The 25,740-nt window shown below is 36.7% G+C and overlaps 1 protein-coding gene across 5 annotated transcripts in view; it reads left to right on the forward strand.

Moving 5' to 3' along the window:
• Positions 1 to 25,740, forward strand: part of GRID1 (glutamate ionotropic receptor delta type subunit 1) — a 546,772-nt gene that overhangs the window by 398,917 nt on the left and 122,115 nt on the right. For all 5 annotated transcript variants that reach the window (XM_042786743.1, XM_042786724.1, XM_042786731.1 and 2 more), the window contains one exon: positions 18,179 to 18,232. In XM_042786743.1, the coding sequence (XP_042642677.1) occupies positions 18,179 to 18,232 (54 nt within the window). The remainder of the gene's footprint in view (positions 1 to 18,178; positions 18,233 to 25,740) is intronic.

Here is a 25,740-nt window from a genome sequence, read left to right on the forward strand (position 1 = left end):
TGGTCCCTACGCTGACCTCTGAGATACTCCATTTGTCACCACTCCCCACTTGGACATCAAGCTGTTAACTGCAACTCTTTGCATGTGACCATCCAACCAGTTCCTTATCCACCAAGTAGTCCATCTGTCAAATCCATGTCTCTACAATTTAGAGACAAGGATTTCTTGCAGGACAGTGTCAAATGCTTTGCACAAGTCCAGGTAGATGACTTCAGGTGCTCTTTCCTTACCCACCAACGCTGTCACCCCATCATAGAAGGCCACCAAATTCAGCAGGCACGATTTGCCTTTAGTGAAGCCATGTGAATGACATACCATAAAAGGCCCTGAAAAGCATCTTCAGTGTAGATGTTTCAGAGAGGACTGTAAAACTACCCTTTGAGGAGCAAACTGGGAACTACATGCTCTGCAAGGCTACATATAGGGTATTATAGCTGCAGGGAGCAGCAAGCAAATTAGCCAGGGACCCAAAGCTATTTAAATTGTGGTGGATGATACTCCAGAATTTTCTCTGAAACATAATGTCTCTGAAGCATAACAGTGGTGTCAAGGGGCATTCCCGCTTCTCTGCTCTTAGCCATCCCTATTGCCACCTTTCTGTTTAAACAAGGGTGAAAATTTCAATTATTGCTCTTTCTGCACCAAAGGTGGCTGCTGATAACAAGTCTGTCTCCTCAGCTTGGAGGTGTGTGTGGCACAAAGAGCTTCAGAGTCACAGACCTAGCTGGGGGAAAAGAAGGAAGGAATATTTCTACGATGGATCTTCTGGAAGCACTTTGGTGGTGGCAACACGTTGTTAGCTCTGTTAGAGGGTGCAGGTTGAGGACGAGCTGACAGGACTGGCCTTGCTCTGAAAATACTGCATGGTATTAACTGTGTGCCTTTGATACATTCAGAAGGAAGGAGTAGTGATGCTTTGTTCTGAATTTCTCCTTGTCATTAGATTACTCAAAGGGAAAAGTTTGTTGCAAAGTTTGATCAGTAATTTATGATTGTTTCTATCTTATCCATACCTTATACGATGTCATGTAACTAAGGGTGGCATGGTGGCATAATTACTTAGATGAAGGATAGTTCTGCAAACATTTACATTCAAAAGGAGAATTTGTATGAACCTAATTAGTAATATATTTTAAATCTTATTTATTTAAAAAATATGGTACTGAAAATTTATACCCATTTTTGAATTGCTGTCACTTAAAGCGTTGAACGAACCTTGATTTTTGCATCAGACAGATGTTTCTAATATCTTTTTTCTCCATGGCTCCTCATTTTCTTTGGTAGTAGTTCAAACAGTCATAAAAACAAGACATCTCAGTTTATTTCAGTTCTTATCACAGTTATTCATCTGAGACAGGTTTTGAGCCTTCCCTGGCAATAGAATGGAATAGCAAAGTTTAGGATTGTATATACTCATTTCCCAAGCTTCACAGGCATGTCACTCAAGAGCAGACTATGCGCATATGCATAGCTTTTACACAAATAAGATTATATATCTGTAGTTATGCTGACTGAGAAATGAGAATTGCAATGGCTATTTATTCCTGTTTACTGAGGGCACGAAAAAATGTCCTCCCCATTTTTTAATGAGATGGGCAGATGAAGTAGAAAATAATTTTGCTTGGCCTTTGGAAGCTGGTGAAGACTTGTTTTGTATGTTTGTTTCGCACAGCACAGTTTCAGGTGGTGTAAGGTCACATCCCTGAAAACAGAGGGTGAGAACTGGTGAATCCTGTTGTTGGCTCCATCCCAAGTACAGGGGCAGAGCACTCTGAGCAAGAGGACCAAGTATGAGGAGAGAAGGTGTTGGAGTAACCAAAACTGAGTAAAAAAAGCTTGGGTTGGAAATTAAGTCTTTTTGAATATACCTTGTTAAGCCTAATATACTTATTTAGACAACACCCAGAAAACAAGAGAGAAGTAGCTCAAAATGTTCTGTCTTTCATTTTAAAAAGAGCAGGAAAATCAGTGGTGTAGGGGTTTTTTTCACAGCTGCTGCAGACTCTTCAATTTGCTTGAGGAGGCAAGAGGAAAAAGGTGGTACAGAGAGAGAAGAAGACTTTTATGTTTGTAGAGTTTTATCTACTGATGGGGGCAAACATCTCCATCTGTCTCTGGGTTTGGAATGGAGGAAGCAGCTGGTAGGGGGTTCAGAATAAAGACTGGTCAGGTACTTGTAATTAAATTGGGAAACAAATCTTCCTCTGAAATAGGGAGTATGGTGTAGCTAAGGGAAAGCAAAATAATAGCATAGGAGTGTGCTGCAGTTTCATCACTTGACAGTTTTCCTGTTTCAGCTGTGCAGCACAGATAGGTGAGTAATGTCTTGTGCTTGTTGAAAGGGGCAGGAAGAAGTCAGCTGACAGAGAGACAGACAAGACATGGATTTTAGAAAGAATTGCTGAATAGACTTAATGAAAAGAAACAGGGAACAATGGGAGGTTAGAGAAGGTGATGCTTGAGCATGGTACGTAGGCTGCTGTGAGAGGCAATTTGCACAGAGCTCAGCCATGTGGTATCTCATCTGACACAGCCAACTGAAGTGATGAGATGTACTTTCAAAGGCAAGGCAGTACTAAATCTAGCAGGGGAAATGGCTTCTGGCCACTTGTCCCAGAAGTGTTGCCCTGGGCGGGAAAGACATCTTTCTCCCAGAAGCCAACAAATGATGACAGAAGAATATATATATTCAAACCATTTCAAAAGGACCACCCTCCTCTGTGTTCTTATTCCTATAGCCACAGAAGGGAGTGGATACATGACATATAGGCAGAAGAGAAACAAACTATGTGGTTTAATGATTTATATCGATTTCTAGGTAAGTGTATAATTTGACCCATAAATCCTACTTAGATATAGCCAAATTTAAAAATCAATGGCCAAAACATATGCAAACAATTTTTACTTGTTAGCATAGTTACTAATACAATTCTGCTGTTCTAGATGATGCAGACCCCTGCACAGTTGCAACAATGGTTTCCCTACCTATGTCAGTCTTAGGTTTACTCCGTTTTATGCATGTTTATATGTGTGTATATCTATCTAAAATGAACATATATAATATAGAATTAGTTATTCCTGTACATCAAACTTGAGAAAATTTGCTTATATTTTCCATGAATGTTATGATAAATCCAGGAGTCAATTTTTCTGAGTCCCCATTCAATGTGATGAGAACACGACTTTGTTTAAAATACCACTTATGCTTGGAACTGGATGGTTTAGATGTTACTGGTGGCCTGGTTTTCTTCCTTCCATTCTCCTGTTTGTTTTATATGCCTATCCCCAGACATCTGTGTGGATGTACGTATATGTGAGAGTATATCCATGGAAATGTGCACATGCACAAACACAGGTGTGTTTCTACCCAGGGAAGGGCAGGATGATTCTGGATTGTGGCTAGAAAATTCTGTCTATGAGTTTCATATTCATGAAGGAAAAATACTTCTGTCACCTCCCAGCATTCAACTGAAAGGAATCAGAACACAGGCTTAGGAGTAGCAGCAGGTCTGATGCAATAGGGTACAATTTGCAAGTGCAAACTTGCAGTTGTATTCTTGTAAATTAACGTTTTGTTTTCAGCTTGAATGTTGTAATGGAGAAAGCCATAAAAGGCACAGATTTATGTTCATAGCCAAGAATACACATCTTTGAAGTACTCTTCAAGTGGAGATACCAAATGGATGTGTTTCTGGTGAGGGCCTCTCTGACACTGACAGAGTACCTCTGAGTGTGTGTTGTCTTTTCCCCCTTCTGGTGCAGAAAGTATCAGGTTTTGCACATCCTTTGCTGTGATGAACCCTTCTGATGCTATTAAAGGCAGTAAAGGATCAGGATTTTTAAAGCACATATTACTCTTGAAGGCCTTGAACAAGGATTAGTGATTTAAGATCGTTGTTCTGTCATGTTGTGATGTTTATCATGCACTTGATTTCTCTGCCTTAATTTCCAACTGCAAAAAAGGTCTAATAGTACTACATTATTATTATCTTTTCTCTTCTCCATTCTATTGAACACTCTTTTTAATCATGTTGGGGCTCAACAGTTTGGGACTGGTACCAGCCTAATTGGAACACCACACATTGTAGGTCGTGTGTGGATTTTTCCCCCCCCCCAGAACTCTGTCATTCCTACTTCCATCAAGGAAGTAGAGCCTAAGATTTCTTTGCTTATGTTTGGTGTGTAATTGCTTGTAATAAATAGTTTTTTGTAAGGACCTGTTAACTTCACTAAATCATATGGACTAACTGGCTCTTAATATAATCTTCTAAATCTATCAGTTTTGGAGGATTTCAAGCAATATTTGAGAGATAAAAGACCCCTGAGGATGAAATCTTATCCCCCTTGACTTGAATGGAGATAATATTCATCCCATATTACATTATTAACTTGTAAATCATACAGTTTCCATGAAATATCATCTCTTTTTTTTTTTTTAATCTGAGTTCTTCAGAGCTGAAGTAATCAGTCTTCTTTTCTCATCCCTAAATTCAGCATATAGCATTTCAACTACCTCAACAGACTTTGAAAAATTAGTTCCTTTTCTTTGACAGTCAAGCTTTAGTAAATAATAAATATTATGTTAGACAGTCCTTATCACAATGGTAAAGGATTACTGCTTTTGTACTTACTGCTTTAAAAAATTAGAACACCTTAATCTTTTAAAAACAATTTGGGTTTCGAAAAGCAAATTGCATTGAAGCTGACAAGATGCTTGCCAAGTTCTAGGAGATGCAATTTGGGATGTCTGAGATATTAAACCTTGAATGCCTGAGTTCCTAATAGAAACAGGGACTCAATATTAACTCTTTCAGCTCAGCTGTAGTCTATAATGTATAAAGTGCATATTTCTGTGTCTTTCTTATAAAACCCAGGAGGCTGCTGCTGGGTTTCTGTACTGCCTCAGGGGTACAAGATGAGAAATGAACTCCTACTTGCTCCTGTGCCTTGAGAGCAGAGGCCCTGATAATGCATAAACGTATATTCCATAATCACTTTCATAAACTGATCATGCACTCTTTTGAAATTGAACTGTGTGCATTTTGGCCTGCCACTACCATTGTGAGAGGAATTCAGAATCTCACCATAATACTTAGAAATCTTTTTATTCTCAGCCAGAATATATCTGTGATCCTACCTGTTTCCATATGCCTTTGTGCTAGCAAGGCTGTGTGAGTTTAGCAGTTGGTATGCTTTGTTTTTTATTGTCCCGAGGTACGTATAACAGTACTTGTAATACAGCAAGCATATTGTCTTATGGTTCTGCTACTAAACTATCTGAACTTAAACTGTACTCTCAAGCTGCTAGTGGCTACAGCAATCTCTCTCTGTTGGTATTCATACTTTCTTACTCTATTGCCAACATTTCAGCTGATATATCTTAAGTCTTATTATTCCTGGGTGCACAGATTGATAGATCACAGACAGTAAACCTCTAATAAGCCTCCGGTGTTTTCCAAACTGAAGAATTTTCAAATAATAGCTTTTTTCTTTTTTTTTTTTTTGTTCTCTGAGCTCATGACCATATTTTTCATAGTACTGAATTTCACCATAATTATGTTATCTGGTTTCAGAAGTCATTGTCATTTTAATTGCTCTCTAAATACCTCTGTATTTACCATACTTCCTAGTTTTCTATCATAGATAATTCCTTTAATAGTATTTGTCGGGATCATTATTGATAATATTCAATAATGAACTGAAACTGTGAGGTTCAGAAGGAGTAACTGCTGAGGAAATAGTATAACTGAAAAGCTCAGAAACTAAGGATGGCAGAGGAAATCTGGAATTTCTTTAAGGTCCTCTAATTATGAAGCTAGGAACCTTGTCTGTATTTCATTTAACTCATGATTGCACTGTCGAACAAGTTCTTTTTTTTTTTCCTATGGCCTTAAAATTTTAACATTTATTAAATGAACACCCACCCTGCAGAACTTTTGAATAGGTGTTATTCTTCTATATTCAACTTTGACTGTAGTGCCAACTATCCCAGGATGTCTTTCTTTACTCTACTTCCCCCACCTTACACAGGTTCAGTCTGTTTTACGATGATGTCCCCGTTTATTTCTTTGCTGTCTGTTATCATGCTATAAATATAATTCAATTTCTGACTAAAATGTCATTGTATTTGTGTTCTTCTTGTTATTACTGTATTTTCATGTTGCACTGCCCTTTCTGTTTGGACGTGGCTGTTAGTATATCCTCATTAACATGTATTTATAGTTTCACAAGTTAAAAGTAGTTTTAGAGACTGTGAGCCCTGTCCTCTTTAATATTTAATTTTCTTCTAGTTGTTTCAGACTTAGACCCTCAAGATCAGCACTGAAAGTCTTATCTGAAAGAATCACCTAAGAAAGATTCATTTTAATAAGAATACTTTTCAGTGGTTATGTTTACTACAGTTTCTTTTTCCACAAGTTTTTTTTCTGTCTGTTCCTCTTCATTAGCTGTATCCTACCTTAATTTCCACTGTGCATCTATCTATGTATAAATGTTACTTTATCCAGCAGTAACTACAATGACACCTGACCTAAGTGAAGAAAGATTTTTTTTTTTCTTTCTTTTTTTCTTATTTCTTTTCTGCCTCAAGGCCAGGTTTCTTGTCCTAGCTTACTGACCTCTTCTTTCCTTACTCTCTGATGACAGGCCAGTCAATTTGTCCCTCATGCAATTCAACAGTTGCTGGGATTCTGTGGATCTCCAATCTTCTCAATTTTATTTTTTCCTTCATCTGGTTTGTGGTTACTTCCTACCTCTCCTGTCCCCCTTCCCCTCTCCTTCATTTATGTTTTTTAATCTTCTGTATGTTACCCTCATGACCCATAGGCCTCAGCCCTTAGATTTTATCCTCTATGCTTGTGGAGTTCATTTTGTCTCTTTTTTTGCTTGTCAGTTGCTCTATGCAGTATTTCTGTTTATTTGTGCACATATCTTGCCCTGTTACCAACTCTTTTTCTTGCCATATTTGATCACTCTCTCTTGTCTTTGTGCTCACATGCTCCAGATCTTTCTGTTTGCAGGTATTTACAACTCACATCATGTCAAATTAATATTTTCTCCTCTTTTCTGTGTGTTCTCTTCAAAAAATTTCTGAATTCCTCCCCATCTCCAGATGCATCTCTTGTCCTTAGTTCTTTTCTTCCACACTTTCTGTCAGGTGATAGCATAATGTTCCCATCACGTAACTACTTAAAGATGTGTCTTTATGCAATCTTTTCAGCTGGTAACATTTATTGCCACATTCTTTTGATTCTCCTGTAAAAACATATGTAACCTTGATATAAAAATACGCTCCATTCTGATGTCATGTTTATTTTCTCCTCTCCTTATTATTACATTTGACTCACAAACTTCCCATTTTGACACCTTCTGCTTACTGACTTTCCAAGACACTGCCTTTTATAAATTTCCCTAGGTAATTTTTTTTTTTTTTGTGTTGCAGTCAATCTGCTCATCAGCAACCACTGAAGATACCTGTAATATGCTCTCAAATACATAGCTTTTGTCTTACTCAAAGGTTCAGTGTGCCTAAGTAGATTCTGCAAATTGGGAAATTTGTCCATACCACAGACTTTATGAACTAAGCTATCATCCACCAATAGGCTTGGTTTCTGCTTCCATCTCCCATAGATTTTCTCTCAAGGAGATCAAATTTAATGCCAAATTCACTGTTCAGCACTATTCATTGTATTGTTACACAATATGTTGCTTTTACTTCATCTTCTGAAAAAGCAATTAACATTGGTTAGATGCTTTCGTATATTAGTCTGAAATCTGAATTAGTTTTCATGGGATATACATTGAAACAATTTTTGTTTTGTTTTATATTTTTTCACAAACACAATTGTTAAATTAAAAACTTTCTTCATCCCATAATATTTGAAGACTTGGGTTTTTTCCCTTCGGCTGGTCTTAAGAGGCTTAAAACATAGACTCATGATTCTCTAGATAAATCATTCTGCAGAAATGATATCCCATATAGTGTACTTTATTTTTTGTCAGTGGGGTGTAGACAGCTTTAATGAATCGTAATGGAAGTTTCCCTTGTGAATCCTTTCATACCTGCATGGATGGCATGATAGAAGTCAGTGCTAAGGATAGTATATCACAAGTCAAACAGATTCAGATTTTAAAATTAAAAACATATTAGTTTCACTTCTTTTTCCTCCTCTGGATTTGTATGGAAGCTCAGGTACATGGAAATTCTAGCACGAATGTGTGTTTTGTCTAAATTCTACCTCAGAAACAATGAGAAGAAAATTATAGTAGTTAAAATGCTAAAAATGATTTGGTTTCAAGAACAGAACCAAGGCATAATCTGTAGCGAATGCTGGTTTCCTTGGAGTCAGAAGATGAGCTGTTGCTCCAGACAGTGTAGAAAGGTTCATTCTCAAAAACCCATTTGTCTGTAACTTTGCAAACACTGTGAGAGTTAGATGAAGTGGAAATTGTTTCAAAGGATGAAATACATATTTTTAGATTGATAAATCTAAAAATCGCCGTACTCTTCTGAATAACTCTATGCAAGGATTTAGGAAATGTATGTTTTCCAATCAAACCTGCTCATACCCCATTACTGCAATATATATTTTTAATATAATTCTTGCTGCCAAAGATAAAGCTGATAGAGTGTCAGCAATGAGATAACCATGGAGGCTCCAGTGCATCTCTGCAAGCCTTGAGAAAATGCGGGTGCAAAACATCACAGGTTTTGACCCACATGTATTTAACACCTGATTGGAAGAAAAATTTGTGAACAAAAAGTAAACTTATTTGTGCCTGCATCCCATCGGTGTGTGCTGTACATGTACACTGTGCTAGGTGAGTGCTGCTTTTGCTTACCTTTGTTTAGCCTCTAAGGCTTTGCATAAAGTCATTAAGATTGTGGACACACAAAGCGAGAGTTGGCCCTTCCATTACCACCATTAGGTCAGGCTGAAGGTTTTATCACTTGGCAAGTACACAGAAACCAAGTATCCTCACGAAGTATAAAGAAAAGCAAAAATTCTTTCCTCTTGGCAAAGCTGATTGGGAAGAGTCTTCTAGTTTGAGATGGTTAAGGTGATCTTTAAGGACATCTTTAAGGTATCCTTTAGTGGTCACACAGCCTGTGACACTGTGTATATATGATGCGTTATGACTGACAAGAAGGTCCTCAGACCTGTAAGGATTTTGCTTTATTTATGTATTTATTTTAAAATTTAAAATTAGAGTGCTGTAGGCAGAAAATGACTGGTTTGAAAGTGATTAAGTTTGAGGCTGAGGCAAGACTAGTGTTGTAGTCATCTCTTTAAAAGCAGACAGTATTCTTAAGAAATTTAAGATAAGATATTGCATGTACATGAACAGGTGGAAACATGGATAACAGGCAGCATATCCTTTGATATGGATATACCTTTCCAAGTTCATAGAGCTTAAAAGCCGATAACCTGTGTCAAATAATAGCCTTATGGCAACTTTGTGCCAGAGGTAATGAATCATAAGTTCATGGAAATCAAACTGGTCCCTTCACCCTATAGCTGGTTCTTTCAGGTCAGAGTTTATGTGATATATGATTCTGGGAGCTTCAACTATCATTATGTCAAGACAAAGCATACTTCTTTTAGAAGAGGAAATTAGGAATGTATAAATTGTGTTTTCACTGTTGGGTGATGTGTGCATGTTAGAAAGCTAAGAAGTTTGCATCTTTCTTTAATGATACAGTTACAGTCTACAAAAAGATCAAACTCTAGAAAACTTTGTGCAAACTCTATGAAGTTATATTGAGCTTCCAGTGCAAGCTGAATTTGGAGTTTAAACTATTGTTTCTGAGTAGAGCTGAGAAAGCGCAGTGTTTGTGACTGGTGGTATATACCAAAAGGTGTTATACCCTGACTGTGGAATGGCTGTTCATTATGAGAATAAAGAGCAATCATCCATGATGAAAATAAGTTTATTTACCCAGTGCCTATGCCTGAAAAGGCATTTTCAACCTTCATACCTATGCTTAGTCAACCCTGCGTAGACATTCTAAGCAAACCGAAAACTTAAACTGCTAAATTGTTTCAGTGGTGATTTCTTCTCTTAATGGGAAGCAACCAAAAATACCCAAGCTCCAAATGCTGGCCAGTTCTTACGAATTTTAGTTTGTTCTCTAGAGTTTGGCTCCTTCAGGAGTGCAGTTCTTAAGAAAGCATTACAAAACTGTCTCTGAAAAGCCAAGACTTCTTAACAGAATATAGATATACAAACCCATTATCTTCAAAAAGAAATTCAGTGTCCAAGTGAGCAAATTTTAATTATTCTTTTCAAAAGTTTTATTGGGTCTTCAAAGTCAACTTAGCATGTGGCTTTGGTAAAATTTTAAGTACAAGATTTCTGAGAGGTTATGTTCTTTAGTTAACATTAGATTTATGTCTTTACGGAAACATTGCTTTCTGACAGCTGTGCAATTATCTGGTGTCACTACTGTGCCATGTAGTTAAATGGTCAACAGTTACCACGTTTATAAATAGTATGTGACATTTGAGCTTTGAAAAGTAAATTCTTACTGAATGCTTTTGGAAGAGTTCCATATACAGTACTTTACTTTTATGCATCATTCAGTGAAATATGCATTAAATGAAATGGCAACAGAGATTGAATATAATAAGCATTACCTATAAAATGGGAATAAGATTAAACAGAAATACTAAGGCATTACATTGAAATGATTAAGGCTAAAACAATAGGCAATGTCAGATATATTACAGTAGTTAATCAAGAACATTATAGTCATTTAACCAGGAGAAGTTGAAGTCTATAGTTCCTCTTCTCCCACACTTCCTTAGTATTTTCATAAACTGCAGTGTTTCTCTTGATTAATAATAAAATTTTATGTAGGTTTTCTTCAGTGTAGTTTTTTCCTGATCACCTATGACCTAAGTAACAGGCCACTAGGGCTGTACAAACTTTAAAATACATTATTAGTATATTTCAGTTTGGTATATTATCAAATCACATTGTGCAAAATGTCACGTATACCTTCTGTGTTGGTGTGTGCTAAAAGCTGGTGAAGGTTTGGGTCATACTTACTCCTGTTTGCATGAAATGTCTTATTAGCAACTGAAAGTGGAAGTCAGTTGTGAACAGTATTTGGGAATTTGCTCTGGGATGTATTTTTCTTTTTTTTCTCTTTTTTTTTCCTCTTCTTCCCACCTCCCTACCCCCCTCTTTTTTTTTTTTTTTTTTTCCCCCTTTATTAGGTTATTTAGCTTGTGGAGGAACTGAGACAGAAGTCAAGAAAGGACCATCTCATATCATTTGGACAAAGACAATAATTGAAATACTACAGAGTTTATGGGGAACAAGAACACTGGATAGATGATAGATCTCCCAGACTGATGACCAGACATCTGAGTAGGAGAGTAGAGAGATCTAGATGACTGATTTGGCCTGTTTTTGTGGGAGATTCAAGCCAAGTATGTCAGGTTTATAGGCTTATACTACCAGAGGAGCCCAGAATGGTTACAGTACCATCCAATCTCATGATAGCCTTTCAGTAATTATTTGTGCTTCATCAGTAACACTGAGGGAAGAATAGCTTTTCTTAGCAATGCAGTTCTGAAGAAGAGTAACAATGAAATATCAGGCTTCATGTTTTAATGTAACTTGAAAAATAGTCCCCACTGAATGAGGTTTTTTTGGTAATAAGTTTATAGAGTGTAGACAAAGAATGAAATAATATGCAGCCGATTATCAAGAAATGTGGATGTTAAAAGCATGTTGTGCTTGTGGTTCATTAATCAGTTGTATGAACCTAATATGTTATTTAGAGAAGGAAGAATTTCATATTTCACTTCGAAATGACATTTAGAAATCTTAATTAACCTGTATTGAATGAGAAAGGTAACCTTACAGCCCTGATTCAGTTTAGTGCAACTGAGTTTTTTCTCTTCAATATTCTTAGTCCAAAATGTCTTAGTTTTATGAATTTTTGTCTAGAGTTGGGATATTGTACTGTGACCAGGAAAATTTTGTTTTAGTCCCTGTACTAATGGTACCATTACCAACTAAGCTTTAGAAATAATATCAGTTTGGAGTATTCTTTAGTACACTATAAGTATTATAAGGGGATTTTAATTTTTTTTTTAATAAGTACTTTATTTATTATCACCAGTAAGGCTTATTTTATTTATTTATTTTTAATCTATTAAACATTATAAGACTTATGCGCCTCTGGAGATACTGAGCCAAGAGGTATTTATTTAAAATGCAAAGAAAAGAAAGGTTCTAATGAAGTGCAAGAATCTCAGTAACTGCTGCAGAGGAATTGTTTTTCTGTGAAGTTCTATTACCTATGCAAGTCACTCCCGGACATAAAGTGCACTATTTTAATTGAAGAAGTTTCTAAATATAAATTGGGTATCTAGGGGATATAGACTGAACCCATCTGCTCTACCAGAATTGACTTTTTCGTATCTCTTATCTTATTTGTATCCAAGACATACACGAAGCTTCTCAGACAAACAGGTGCACTTTGATACTATCCAATTAATTACTGTCAGATATATTGCATTGGAAACTTGGTCTGTATCTCTTATTTGGGATCGAAACAAGTTCTGTGATTCGTAGGATGTTTTCCTGGATATTTAAATCGGGAACAAAGCCATTTAGAAAAATATAAGTCCATTTCCTGCAATGAGAGTCAGCAGCTGGGGCTAGGTTTGGCTCAGTGTTTACAAAATACTATAAAGAGGGTAGTGACTTTCCCCCCACCCCCTTGCTGTTTTAATATAATAGACTTCAAAATGGTTCTGAATATTTTTTCTTATTTTTTTTTGTGGGGGGAAAAGAAGACAGTAGTTAAATAATTTATCCAAGCTTGTGAAGGGGAAAAGAAAGCTGCTTTTGGAAGCAGGTCACTGGCTACAACCTTGCTTAGGACAACAAGAGCTGGAAACAGTTTTCTTTTGAAAGCTGTCCAGTGGCAAACATAGAGTGAGCAGGTCATGAATTGTAAGGGCTGAGACTGATCCCTTATGAATGATCTGCAAAGAGCTGAGATTTAGTCATGATTACTTCCCCAATCCCTTCTTTACTTATACCTTCATTATGAACAATAAAAAGGAAAAAAATCAAGAGGTTTATGTGTCATGGTCATGCTGGTGGCTTGAGAAATATAAAGGAGAAGATGACAACCTCAGAAGAACCAGAAATTTGTGATATTTGCCTGTGAGGAAAGCAAATCCATTTATTTTTACTTATTCATGGTATTAAAGCTGACCTTGAGTATTTCCTAGCCTCATCCCCCACCGCCCTGGTCTCTAAAAAGAACTCAGGTCTCCTGCAGGCTTTTTCTTCAGACACTCGCTGGCTAGCTCTGTGCCTGCTTTTCTGCTGCAGGCGTCTTGGGGGCTGGCCACTGGCAGGCTGGCAGGGGGTCGCAAGCTGGAAGGCAGCTGCTGAGGAGGAGCTTTGTAAAGGGGCCCGACTCCCGGAGCTGTGTCTCGAGATGGTCAGGGGTATCTGCCGGCACCTGCACAGAGCACTCACCGCGTTGCAGGTGTATCTGCTCTCTTGTCAGCTATAATTAGTCATTGGTTGGCAACAGCTTTGGTTTTGTGTTCTTTTCGTATCTCTTAGGACACTCTTTCCAAATTATTTTCTAACTGTGAATTCCCCAGTTTACCCTCAGTTTTTGTTCGCTTGTTTTCTGGAAAATGATGATGCTCTTTATCCTCACTATTAAGGTAAAGGATGTGCAAGTAATACCCTTTATTACTTTGATATCCCTCCTAGCGAAACACTCTGGTGGTTCCTCTATATCATGGATTTCAAGGTGGCAGCCCTTGTTTCCAAAATGCAGACACACCAGGACCATCTGTCCCTGCCATCTGCAAGACATTTCCTTCTAGGATTCCGGGGTTGGTTATGGGGCTTCCAGACATTCCTACTGCCCGTTCCCCTGGGTACACAGTAAGGAGACAACAGGGTTGGAACTATAACGTGGATGCATGTAAGCCTAAACTCTTCAGCACATCCTGCTGTCACTGGAACACAGTCTGCCCTTGTTTGTTCGAACACCTACCAGCATCTCTCGAAGTTGTGTCCATCCACTGATCCCTACATTCCATCCTGCTTTTTTGATGTTAATACCAAGGTGCTGACCCAGGCAAAGTAAACAGGAGTTGTGGAAAAGAGCCTTCCTTACTGCTAGCCAGCCATTATATGCTTGGAAATATTTTCAGTTTCAGATTTTTTTGAGAAGGTCAGGGAAGGATTCTTTCTGTTTGTTGTTGGTTTGTTTTGTTTTGTTTTGCTTTTTTCCCTGCAGAGTTGCTTTATTTACGAACATAGCAGTGTTTATTGCTTACTTTCCTAACTTCTCCTTTTAATCCTGCAACTGCCATTAGATAAAATAATGAACCAAGTTATTTATTCATAAAGGCAATGCAAACATTTGTTCTCCACTGTATTCCAATAAAATAATGTTGTCATGGATTACTGGCAGTAAATTATTTTAACTTATACATTTAAAAGTAAACAAAGCCATATACATGGAAATATCTTTGATCATTTTTCATGAAGCATCTTATACTTTTTTTTTTATCATTGTTGGTATGAGATCTGAAATCTTAATGCTTGTATTTTGATTTTCAGTGTCTTCCTATTTCATTTCTATTGCAAATATTTTTCACTGAGAAATTATAAACAGTTTTCTATATTGACTGCTCCCTTTCCCTGCTTCATAGTGTGGCCTGATAGTGGTAATATCATTTATATGTTGCCATTAATAGTGGTCCACTGAGGGAATTATAATTCTCTTGTTTGGGTATTGTATTTTAACAATCAACTGCTGAAATATAGTTGGTGAAGAGGAAGAGCATACAGTCTCAAAAAACTCTCTTTTTTTTCCAAATTTGTAGAAGCTATTTGCTAGTCTAAGTGAAAATAAAGGAAAGATGGATGCTCTTTAATTTCTAGTTCACTGTTTATCTCAAAAGCAGATTTTCTATTTGATAGAAATGTAAGGTATTATTCCCAAGTGTCAATGAGACACTGTGTACCTACAGAGTATATAAAGAACTAGGATATTTTGCAACTATATTAATAATTTTTCCACAAAAAAAAAAAATAACATATTTTAGCACATGAATCCTGCCCCAATAGATGGCAGAGCTTTTCCTCAGCCACAGTGATCACACAAATTCCTCGCCTACTTGCTTTAATATAGGGTGCATTTATGAAATAGGCTGTATTGGATCCTTCAGGATGTTTCATAGACAATTTTTTTTCTTTTTGAATGGATGGGGGCACAAGCTTAAGCAAATGGCAAGAGCTTGAACAGCTTGAATAATTAAAAACTAATTAAAAATAGGTGACCATAATCTCCCAAGTGATGATACGTTTTCCTCTTTAAAGAAAAAGAAGCTCTATAAGTTACAAACATGTAATTTCTTTCTTATTCCAAGAATTCTGTGATATCATAGGTCTCCAGGACCTTGCTCTTCATGCTGATTAACTTCCATAAACCTCTAGCAATATACTTCCAATACACCAGTGCTATCAGGAGGTTGAAATCTCCAAGATGTGTCTTTCAGTAGTTCATTTTAGGATTCCTTAGGACAGCAAGTCTGTAAATATGGTTCAAAATCTGAAGCACAAAATGCAAGAAGTTTCTGTTTCCTCTGAGCATGTCTGAGTTTTGAATAAAGCTTCATGCTATGTGTTGTTGCTGTAAACAGAAGATATTTATAGATATTTAAACTTGCCTACCTATGGTTATGTTTCTAAATACATTAGAGTGCAGAGCCATTGACTTCTGTAGGAAGTGCTGAATGGTCTAGCACTCTGATGACTAAAGATAAACTCTTAGCAACCTAAATTTAGGCACCTCATTTTAAAAACTTTGGCCCAGATATGGGAACCCAGAAGAATGAGTTACAATAATTCATTTCAAATTCCCTGGCTCTTGCGGCTCCCCAGACTGAGCATTTATTCATACAAATTGCTCACTGTTGCAGATAAATCACAAAATGTAGCCAATGCAATAACTCTGCACCTGAGCATTATTTAGTTCTGCTTTGCTAATGTTGGCAGCGCTTTGCTTTTCCTCTATATGTTACAGCACCTGGCTATTTTGGCTTTGTCTGAATATGAGAGGGGGGTGAATAGGGAGAAAATCTACAAGTTTTTGCCCTCACTATCATTACTACTAGCTTTCCTAATAGCTGAGATTCCCCAATTAGGTGGTCAGTTTAATTTACTTGCTGGCTTAAAAGAAATGCAAGGGAGACAATTACCAAGGGAGACAATTTTTCCCTGCATGCTTAGGAGAGGATTACCTTGTCAGAACTGTTGTCTCTAGAGGTTCTCATCTGCTTTGACACCAGGGATAGTTAATTTCCCATAATGCTGTTTATGAAGATGATGAGAAATACTGTGCCTTGTCTGTGTTGATTTTTCTCTTTCGACTTCTTTGCGGTTTCTCTTCTGGAATTTTTGTCTCTTTAAAGGAGTGCTTCACCTTGTGGACAGGAGAAATAGATTGAGGTATGTGTGTTGCCCACAATTTTCTCTTAGATTTGTGTAGGCTGCACAAATGAGTAAAGTTTTAAAGCACAGTTACTTAGGCAAGTAATTTATACTTTTTTTTTTTTTTTTTTTAACACAGTATAAACTAAGAGTAATGTTAAAAATGTTGGTGTTGGCTACTTTACCAGTTTTTGGGTTGTTTTTTCCTAGGATCAGGTAACAGTACTCCCTTTGCCTGTATTAAAGATGGATATCTTGTCATTTCACTGCAGCCTTATAAGTCGTGGGCGTTTATTCTGAGCCAGTCATCTGTAGTCAGTGTCATGAGAGAAGGTGATTCATCCCATCTGATGCTAAATATCCAAGAGGCTTATTATGCAATGTGTTCTAGAGGGGAAGGTGGCTGATGATGTTCCTGCCCAGCTCAGTGCTGCAGTCTACAGAGCCCTCTCTATACCAGTACAATTGTTTTTGAGGACACACACAATGAACAGGGTGCGGAAATTATCCAGGTTAAAAAACAGTAACTAGAAGTATTTTGTTCAATCTCTATTTGCTTTTTTAACCAGGTTTATTTCAGTCATCCATAGGGCCATTTTTAACATAGCAATAAGAATAGCTGTTCAATAAATGGGGTCATACTGGCACAGAAGAAGGAGGTGCTTGAAGACAGAGGCATTCAAAACTTTGTGTAATGAACTGCCTCCTGAAATACATGTGTGTGCTGGGACTGTCCTGTTTTATTAGGTGAGATGAATCCACAATAGTTGTTGAACTGTGCATTAAGCAGGATATTAGCAATATTGTTATCACTGTACTGTACACCTCTTGATGCTTGATACTGCATTATTAGACTATAACATATCTTGAAGTGAGTTTATCCATTTCAATTAAAGGAAGCAGTTAGAAACTTCTAAAAATATATTGCCAAATCCTTCCACTGAGGTCCTCAGTACTAACAGTGCTGTTTGTGCTAGCAGTCTTTCCCAGTTTTAGCATCTTAGTAAACCATGAGGGTTATATGTTTATGGATAAATATGCTGTCTGATGAGATGGGCTGTTTCTTTATATCTAGTGATTATCCAAGTCCACACCAGGAAGCCAGAAAAAGTGTCCATGCAAATTGTAACTTTCTCTCGGGTCTTATGTAAATATGAAGAGAGGATGACCCATATGAACTTCACCTGAGTGTCTCAGAGTGGTGGTTTTCAATAAATAGGTTAACTAACAGTTAAACTGTCAGAGTTGTAATGAGGCAGAGGCAGTATATTTTGGGAGGCATATTGAAAAGAAACTAACCTACTAGGATGCATTAGATATATCATACAGAAGTTAAATCTTATGAACTACATGTGCTGTGTGCAGTTGTTCATCATAGGATCCCTTACTATGTTGATGTACCACCATGCTCCAGTATGGTTTTATGGTACATCTAGGGAATATCTTCATGGTGCAGTGTACTTCGGTTTAGATGCTGAAGTCAGAGAAATGTGACTACCACTGATAAGATACTGTTCCATGAAGCAGCGGTGGAAGAGATTAAAAGAACTGTACTGAAACACCACCAATAGCAGTGAAAGCAATCAAAATGAGCTTTATAGTACCTTTTTATGTAAATTCTTTCTGGAATATGTTTCACATGTTTTATTTATTTTTATTCTTATATTTCTTTTTATTTTTGTAGGCTGTGGAAACCAACCTTGCATCAAAGGATAGTCACTGGGTCTATGTAAATGAGGTAAGAAAGTCAAAAGAGACAACATAACTTGATACATTCCCTCAACACTATCTTTTGTTTCATATGCTTTGACACACCAAACTAAGCATACACTTGGAATTTTTGCTTTTTGAATGGTACAAGATGCAAACTCAGTGGTGTCGTTGCTTGTCTGTCTCAGTTGAATTAGCATAGGTTGAATACCAAAGGTCAAAATAAAGCATCCAATATACCTCATAGCAGCTGGGAGACTTTATTTTTACCTTTATGTTGACCCTACTTCATGAGCTATTTAGGAAGCAGAGAATATCTCAAAAGAAACCTCAAATACATGCATTTACATCTGCTAGAATTTCACCCTTCACTGATGTGAAAGCCTGCACTCAGATGCCAGGAGAGGAAGGAGTGCTGACGCTAGGTGCAGGCTTAGCTCGTTTGAACATGCGTTTATATGATACACGAGTTCTCTCTAGGGCAAAATTGCATTGATGTTTTGGCCAAGATCCAGGATAGCATAGATTTAAAATGTGGTATTTCCTCTCTGCAGCAAATGGTATCCTGTCCTGCTACTATGATTATTCATTTTACCTTAGTACCACAATGTCCTAATAGGAATCAGTGCAGACTTGTATTTAAAAAGCAATTGAAAGCTTGAAATGTTGTAGCATATATAATAATTTATAAATTACTGATTGTTCAAGATAAATGGCACTGGTTTATGTATTTCTGGCTTAATAATGATTTGTTAAAAGATAGTAAAATATCTAAGTTAAAAAGAACTGTGTTCACAGTTTTATTTTTATATTATAAATGCATAGCCTCTAATTTAATAACCAATTCCTTTTTTAATTTCTCATTCCTTTCTTGCACCTAGCTAATAATTTTGGTTAGGCTACTTTTAATAGTAACTATAAATTGTATTGTGTGGCATTAGAAAGGCTCTGTAATTAAATAGGGGTTAGGGAAAGTGAGTTAAATCTTTGCTTATAAAGGCTTTATAAATTCTTTCTAGACCTTGTTACATTTAAGTACCTCCTGATTTGTCAGCTGCAGTAATGACCCACTACAAAATATCATCAAGATGCCCAGAGAGTCAGTGTTTATATTCACATAGAGATAATACAGTGCCTATTTCTCCAAACATTTATAGAGGAGTGTTTGTGAATTTGTTATTGCTGCTGTTACTGTTCAGATATTAAAACTCACTTCACGAAGCCTGAATCTGTAACACTACAAATAAAAACCTTCAACACTTATACACAAATATGTGCATACATACACATAGACAAACACATTACACAGGGTGTCAATTCTGCTTTTATTTTGTGAACTTTTGTTTTTATTCCTTTATGGCTAGAGACTGGGTAGGGAAGCTATGATAGCAAAATGTAAATCTAAATTATAACTTTTTAGTGAAAAATATTAGTGCACATACTTATAAATATCTCAAAATGCAACTAAACTAAGACAATTACATAAACTTTTCAACTTTATTAAACTTTGGAGAACTCTTTTCTGGCAAAAAGAGGCAGAAATGTCTTGATTATCCTTTGTTTAACAGAAAAGTGTTGGTCTTCTTTTGCTTGAAGCTACTTGGAAAAGGAGATACATTAAGCATCCACATGAATATATCTGTAGAAAGATGAAGGTTCCTTAGGACTTGCTTCTTATTTAATAGTGTGCATACCCTCGTGCTAGCAAGAGGACAGACTGATCATGCTTTCCATGTACGGGTTTCCAGTTGGTGTCGGTGCATGGGTGCTGGATGGAAAATATTTTATTCCTTGACTGGATGTTGATTGGTGCTGTGATTAGTATAATGGAATTGGCTTTTAGTTCCCAATGATCATATCAGCTTTTTTTGATGTAATGCCACATGAGTAGCCAGCCAGATGTAGTCCATTCTCTCAGTGGACCAAATATTTAGTCAGTCCTTTTTAGCTCCCAGGCAGATTGAGGATCCTGCACTTTTCTGTTCACCCTGTGGTCTGTGTGACCTAATGATCCCACTGCAAGGAAAGAGAGGTGTAGGTCTGACAGACCTGAAGGGACAGTAGTAGGAAGAGAACACAGTGACAATTATTTCCATTGAGGTTCCTTGTATGAAGAACGTTGGATTGTAAAGAGGCTCTTTAGGTCTTTCTCACCTCAGGGAACCATTTAAGGGCCTGGTACAGATTGAACTACTGAGGTCTACTGATCTTGAGAACATTATGACAGTCTTCCCTGCCTCTCACCTCTCGTCAAGCCAATAAGGATCTGAACCTTGGACATGTCTTGCTATAGTAAGAATGGCTATATAACATGGTACTATTTTAATAAGAGATTTTATTAATGTCTTACTTGAATTAAATCTATTTCACTTTCTCTTTACTGATAATCCAGGAAACATTTCTTTGGGTTTTTTTCCCTTATGCTTTTGTCCCATACAGCAGGATAGGAGTTAGGTTTTGGAGTTTGAACATACTTTATCACTTTAATTTTGCTAGGTAGGCAACACCACCATGCTTGTGTGAGCTAACTTAAAACTGTATGGCTGGTGAGCTTATTACACAGCAAATGAACAATTGTGGAATATAAGAGTTGGTCTCAAATTACAGAGCTGTACTGTCAAGATCCTGCATTTGCTAGCTTCCAATAACCCAGTGTCTATGCTGAGGTATCTGTTCTGTTTGGATGCCATCGCTGGTGCAAAAGGACTGAGTTATCTTCAGAAAAAGTCTAGTGAATTGGGAGTTGGATTCATTGTATGGGGTTGGAAGGCTGAAACATTACATGGCAAGTCTTTCAGGATAAGAGAGTATACAGGGATGGGTCTTTGCAGGCAGTATCATGCCCTCTTATGTCCTCTTTGAAGCCAAAGTCATAAAAACCTTACTGTTTTCAAAAAAATATTTGTATGCCTAATTTTCTTATTTCAGACATTTTATGTTTCAAACTTGCAGAGCTGTCAACGGTAGTGGAGATTTGAGGGGAAAAGAAGAAATATATTTCTAACCACCCTCCCACTTTTAGATTTATATGTCATCATCTTCACTTTTATTCATCTAGAAATACTAAATCATTCCTTGCATTTGTTTGGGTAGTGATTCTACTTGAATTCTGGGTTAAACATACCAAAGAGCTTTTTTAAAATCAAGAATATTTGTCATTTCTTTCTAAATCAATGCAAAAGCAAAAAACTCTTCAGAACAATGACTAGTCCGTGCTTAGCTTTGTCTCCAGAATAGTCCAAAACATTTTGCCATTGACTGGTTTGGGAGTTGCCAGTGACCAGCAATTCTGACCCTAAAGAAGATCTGTTAAAACATAACTGGTGTTCTTATTGTACCTTTGCTGTTTATGCCTTTAAGTGTTGATGAAGTGACCTACCAGCTTTGATAGATGTGTGCTATTTCTTCTTGTGGCATGACTGGTACAGTTGTAGATGCTCCCCTATCTTGGCATTTATGTCCTGTCTTTTTTCCTCTTTTTCTTTCTTAATTTTATTTTGCTCCTACATATCTTTCTCTCTGATGCCTGACATCAAGCATCTCTGTCGGTTCCTCCTCACATTTTTCATTCTTCCCTTCTCTTTTTCTGACTGTTCAGAGGAAATGCTGTGCATTGCCCAGGGCATATGTCTGTGGGAGAGGCACGAGAGCAATACTTGAAACTGAATTTGTATGTGGTTGTACTAGGAGCAATGCCCTAGGAGTCTGTATCTCCTTTTTTATTATCAGCAGCAGTAGGTCTGGGTGTATAAATAGCACTACAGAAACCATGTTTCATTTTTTGTAGGACATTTCATGGTTTTGACATTTTCTCCATTCCAAGGGGATAGAAAAGATAAAAGAAATTGTTAAGCAAAACAAAAAAAAAAATTCAAATTAAACACAGTATTTTATTCCCTCATATCAATATATTTTATTCTAATTCCAAGTTTATAAACACTTGTTATTTTTACGTGTAAATCAGTAACGGACACAAAGCAATCAACTACTCTTCATGGAAATGGAAAGGGTACTAAATCTGACTTATAACTCAAAGGAGCTGTTTCACCATTATCACATCCTTCCTTTAACTTCTTTTTCAACAAACTTGCATCACTATTCAGAAGTTTAACTGAAAGTTATAAGGCAAAGCAGAGGGCTAATGTTTGAGATAGGAGATAATTTTTCGTGAAGGACAGATAGGAATGAAGAGAGGACTGAATGTAGTGTTGCATGTCCAAACTATGCATACTTGCTCTGAAGATAAGGAGAGGTGAAGGTCAAACTTGTTGAAGAGCTGCATGGAAATGCACAAAATACATGCCCTGAGGAAGACTTTTTTTGAAAGTGCATTTTTGACAGAAAAGCCCCAAACCCAAGAAATTGAAATAATGGAGGATTTTAATTTCCCTGACAGATGAAAAAGTAATGTTGGGACATAGAGAAGGCTTCACAGTTTCCTCTGATTGACAATGTTATCCCTACATGTTTAAAAAGTTAAGGCAGCTGTCAGCTTATATTTTATTATGGCTAAGGAAGAATGGGCTAAGGATGTCAGAAGATAATTGGTGAGAAAGTGATTGTGAGGTGGTAGCATGCACTGTTTGAAGAGGAGGAAGAAGTGAGAAAAGGAGAATAAGGCTATGGATGTCAGTAGAAAGATTGTCCAACTTCACAAGTTTAGAGAACTAGTAGTGCTTTTGGAAAGATAATATGATGAGTAAAGGATGGTAAAAGAACTGTGGAGTTTTGTGAAGATGAAGGCATAATAAAGTATTGTTGTTTTTCCAATGATTTATCTTCACAGATCTTGAAATCAGAAAGGAATTCTAAAGAAAGAGTGGTGAAAAAAAAAAAAAAAAAGGGGGCTAAGGAGGAGTGTAAAGGTGTAATGAAGTAAATGATTATAAAATGAGGCTAAGGTGCAAAATGACTCCTACCAGGGGTCATAAAAAACAACAAGAAAAGTTTAGATATAGAAGAAGATAAAGGGAAAGGTCTAAGGTGATTACCTGATAGAAAAATGAGGTTTTCATGTTTGTATTGACTTGATGCTGGCTTTATAGAAAAAACTAATTGTAGCCAGACTGTTAAAAACGTATTGTAGTAGTTCAGGTCTATTGTGAGAAATCTGTGGCACTCCACCAAATGAGAGTCCATATAGCAAAGTGCTGAGTACTTCAGTTGTGGCTGCAAAATGAGGTATAGCTGGTAAGCATCTGCAGGAGCAGCTTAGAATCCTTGTGGGTAACAACCAGAATATCAATCAATCAATACTGTCGCGGTCTTGCAAAGCAAGCAAATCTAGTCCTCAGATAAGTTACTGGAAACATCCTTTGTAAGATAACGGAGGCAATTACTTTGCTCTGCTTGACATCAACTTGGCCTTGTTGGAACAGTATTGCAAGTTTTGGACAAGATGCTTTAAAACAAAATGAGAGAATGCAGAACAATTTTGAAAATCCAGAGGAGAGCACCTGGTATGATAAAAGCTCGGTAAAATATGACCCATGAGGAAAGGTTGAAAGAAATAGGTTTGTATGCTAAGAAAGTCAGAAGATGGAGCAAGGGTATAGCAGATATAATTAAAAGAAGAATATGATCACATAGTCACTCTGGAAAGATAAAGGAAATGCAATTTAATCTTCTGCAGTAAAAATTAGATTGAGTATTGGGAAATGGTTTATGATCTAAATATGATAATGAATAGGAACAACTTCCTTGGTTACTTTCTTCCATCTCATCATCTCTGTCTTCACACCTGGTTCTGCTATTGTATTTTATTCTTTGTTTCTCAGCATCCTACTCACATTATGTAAGTCTGCTAAATATTTTTAGATCTCAGTTTGGAAAGACAAATACAACTGTATTATGAGCACCACTGGGTATTTTCTGATCTGCACCTTCTGTTCTAGGTCTTTCCACATATCTTTTTTCAATATGGGTATGGCAGTGAGAGTTTATACAAATAGTCACTGCAAATACTTCTGATTGAATCATTTATTCAGTCTTTTGATGACAAACATGAAATTTATGGGAACTGTGACTCATATTTGATTTCCAGTCAGTGTGGAACTCCATCCTTGTTTGTCTGCTACTGAGCAAGCTACAGTGACTGTGTTTGATTAGAGTCTTCTCAGCCAGATCCACCCTTGGGGTAGTCCCAGTAATCTGACTTAGCCAGGGATGAACCTAGCATCATGTTTCTTGATATCAGTCATTTGAAATGGAGGAGTATATTGTAATTGCATGTAGTTTTGATAGAAAGATGCCCAGTAATGAATTACTGGCACTTTCAGTGCTTTAAAAATAAATTTAGTTGTTAGTCTGAAAACTAAAGGTTAGAGCTTCTACTTGACTACCGTTTTCATTTGTAGCTTTTCCATTGAATTGATTGTAATTGATTCAGATTAACCTTTATCAGATCAGATACAAAGGGGTATTTGTTATTAACATAAAATAACTTCTTATTACCCTGATTTTTTAGTCTTAGAATTACCACATTCTGTACCATAAGGAATAAGAAATGCTGAAATTCAAACAATATTCACTTCTAAATTCTCAAACTGGAACTGTTGGAATAGTGGGAAGAACTAGTAGAAATTTCATTATATTAGTTCTTTATTGTGTAAATGATCAGCTGTTCTGTAGGAAAGGAATGTACTGGCGGGGGGGGGAAACAGAAAATCCTTCTCATGGGTCAAGTACCAACTCATGTGAATATTTGTCATGGCATGACACTTTTAAAGAAGCAAGGAGTTCTTTCTAATAAAGCAAAACTTTGTTATTTTGCAAGGTAACAGTGTCATGCATTCTTCCATTACATTTTCTTGTGAACTACTGTAAAATTTCCACAATTAAGCTTTGTAAAGGAGGGAGGAATCATACTCTTGATTGTCCTGGTAGGTGCACTAGCACAGTTCCCAATGTTTATGTGTGTTCATGGGGACTGCACAGTGGGTGACTATATTTCTGTATTGCACAAATCAACATATAGTTTAATTCTATGCAGAGTAGCTTTACTCTGAGGTTGAATAGAGGCTCATTTCTTTAGCACAAAGAAAAGCTTGTGCTGTTATTTGTCCTGTTTAAAAAAAAAAAAAAAAACAAACAAAAAATCAGCCAAACAACATATGCTGCAACACTGCAGGGTGGGTAACTGAAAGGTAAGTTGTATTTGTAATGGCTCTTGCAAAATCAAAGATGCTTTTTTATTGATAGTATATAGTAAGCCAGGCAATCTTCTTGTACTAACATGAGCTTAATAACTAAGGCTTTTAAAAAAAAAATCGATAGCTTTATTTAGCTTCTTATGTACAGGCTAACCATAAATACATTAAAAAAAAAGTAACGAACCAGTTTTTATTGGTGAAAATCTATTTTCAATAAGAAATCTGAAATAAATATCATGAAGCTATAGAAATAGTGTTATACAGATTCCAGATCCATAAGAAAGCAAAGTATTCAGTAGTTAGAATACAGATGAAATTATTGTAAGCTTTAATTGAAAAATAAAATTAAGCTCTAATTAGCATCCAGAAAAGGATGCTTTTGGAT

This window comes from Tyto alba, unplaced genomic scaffold, assembly GCF_018691265.1.
Source record: "Tyto alba isolate M040663 unplaced genomic scaffold, T.alba_DEE_v4.0 Super-Scaffold_1, whole genome shotgun sequence".
Lineage (NCBI taxonomy): Eukaryota > Metazoa > Chordata > Aves > Strigiformes > Tytonidae > Tyto > Tyto alba.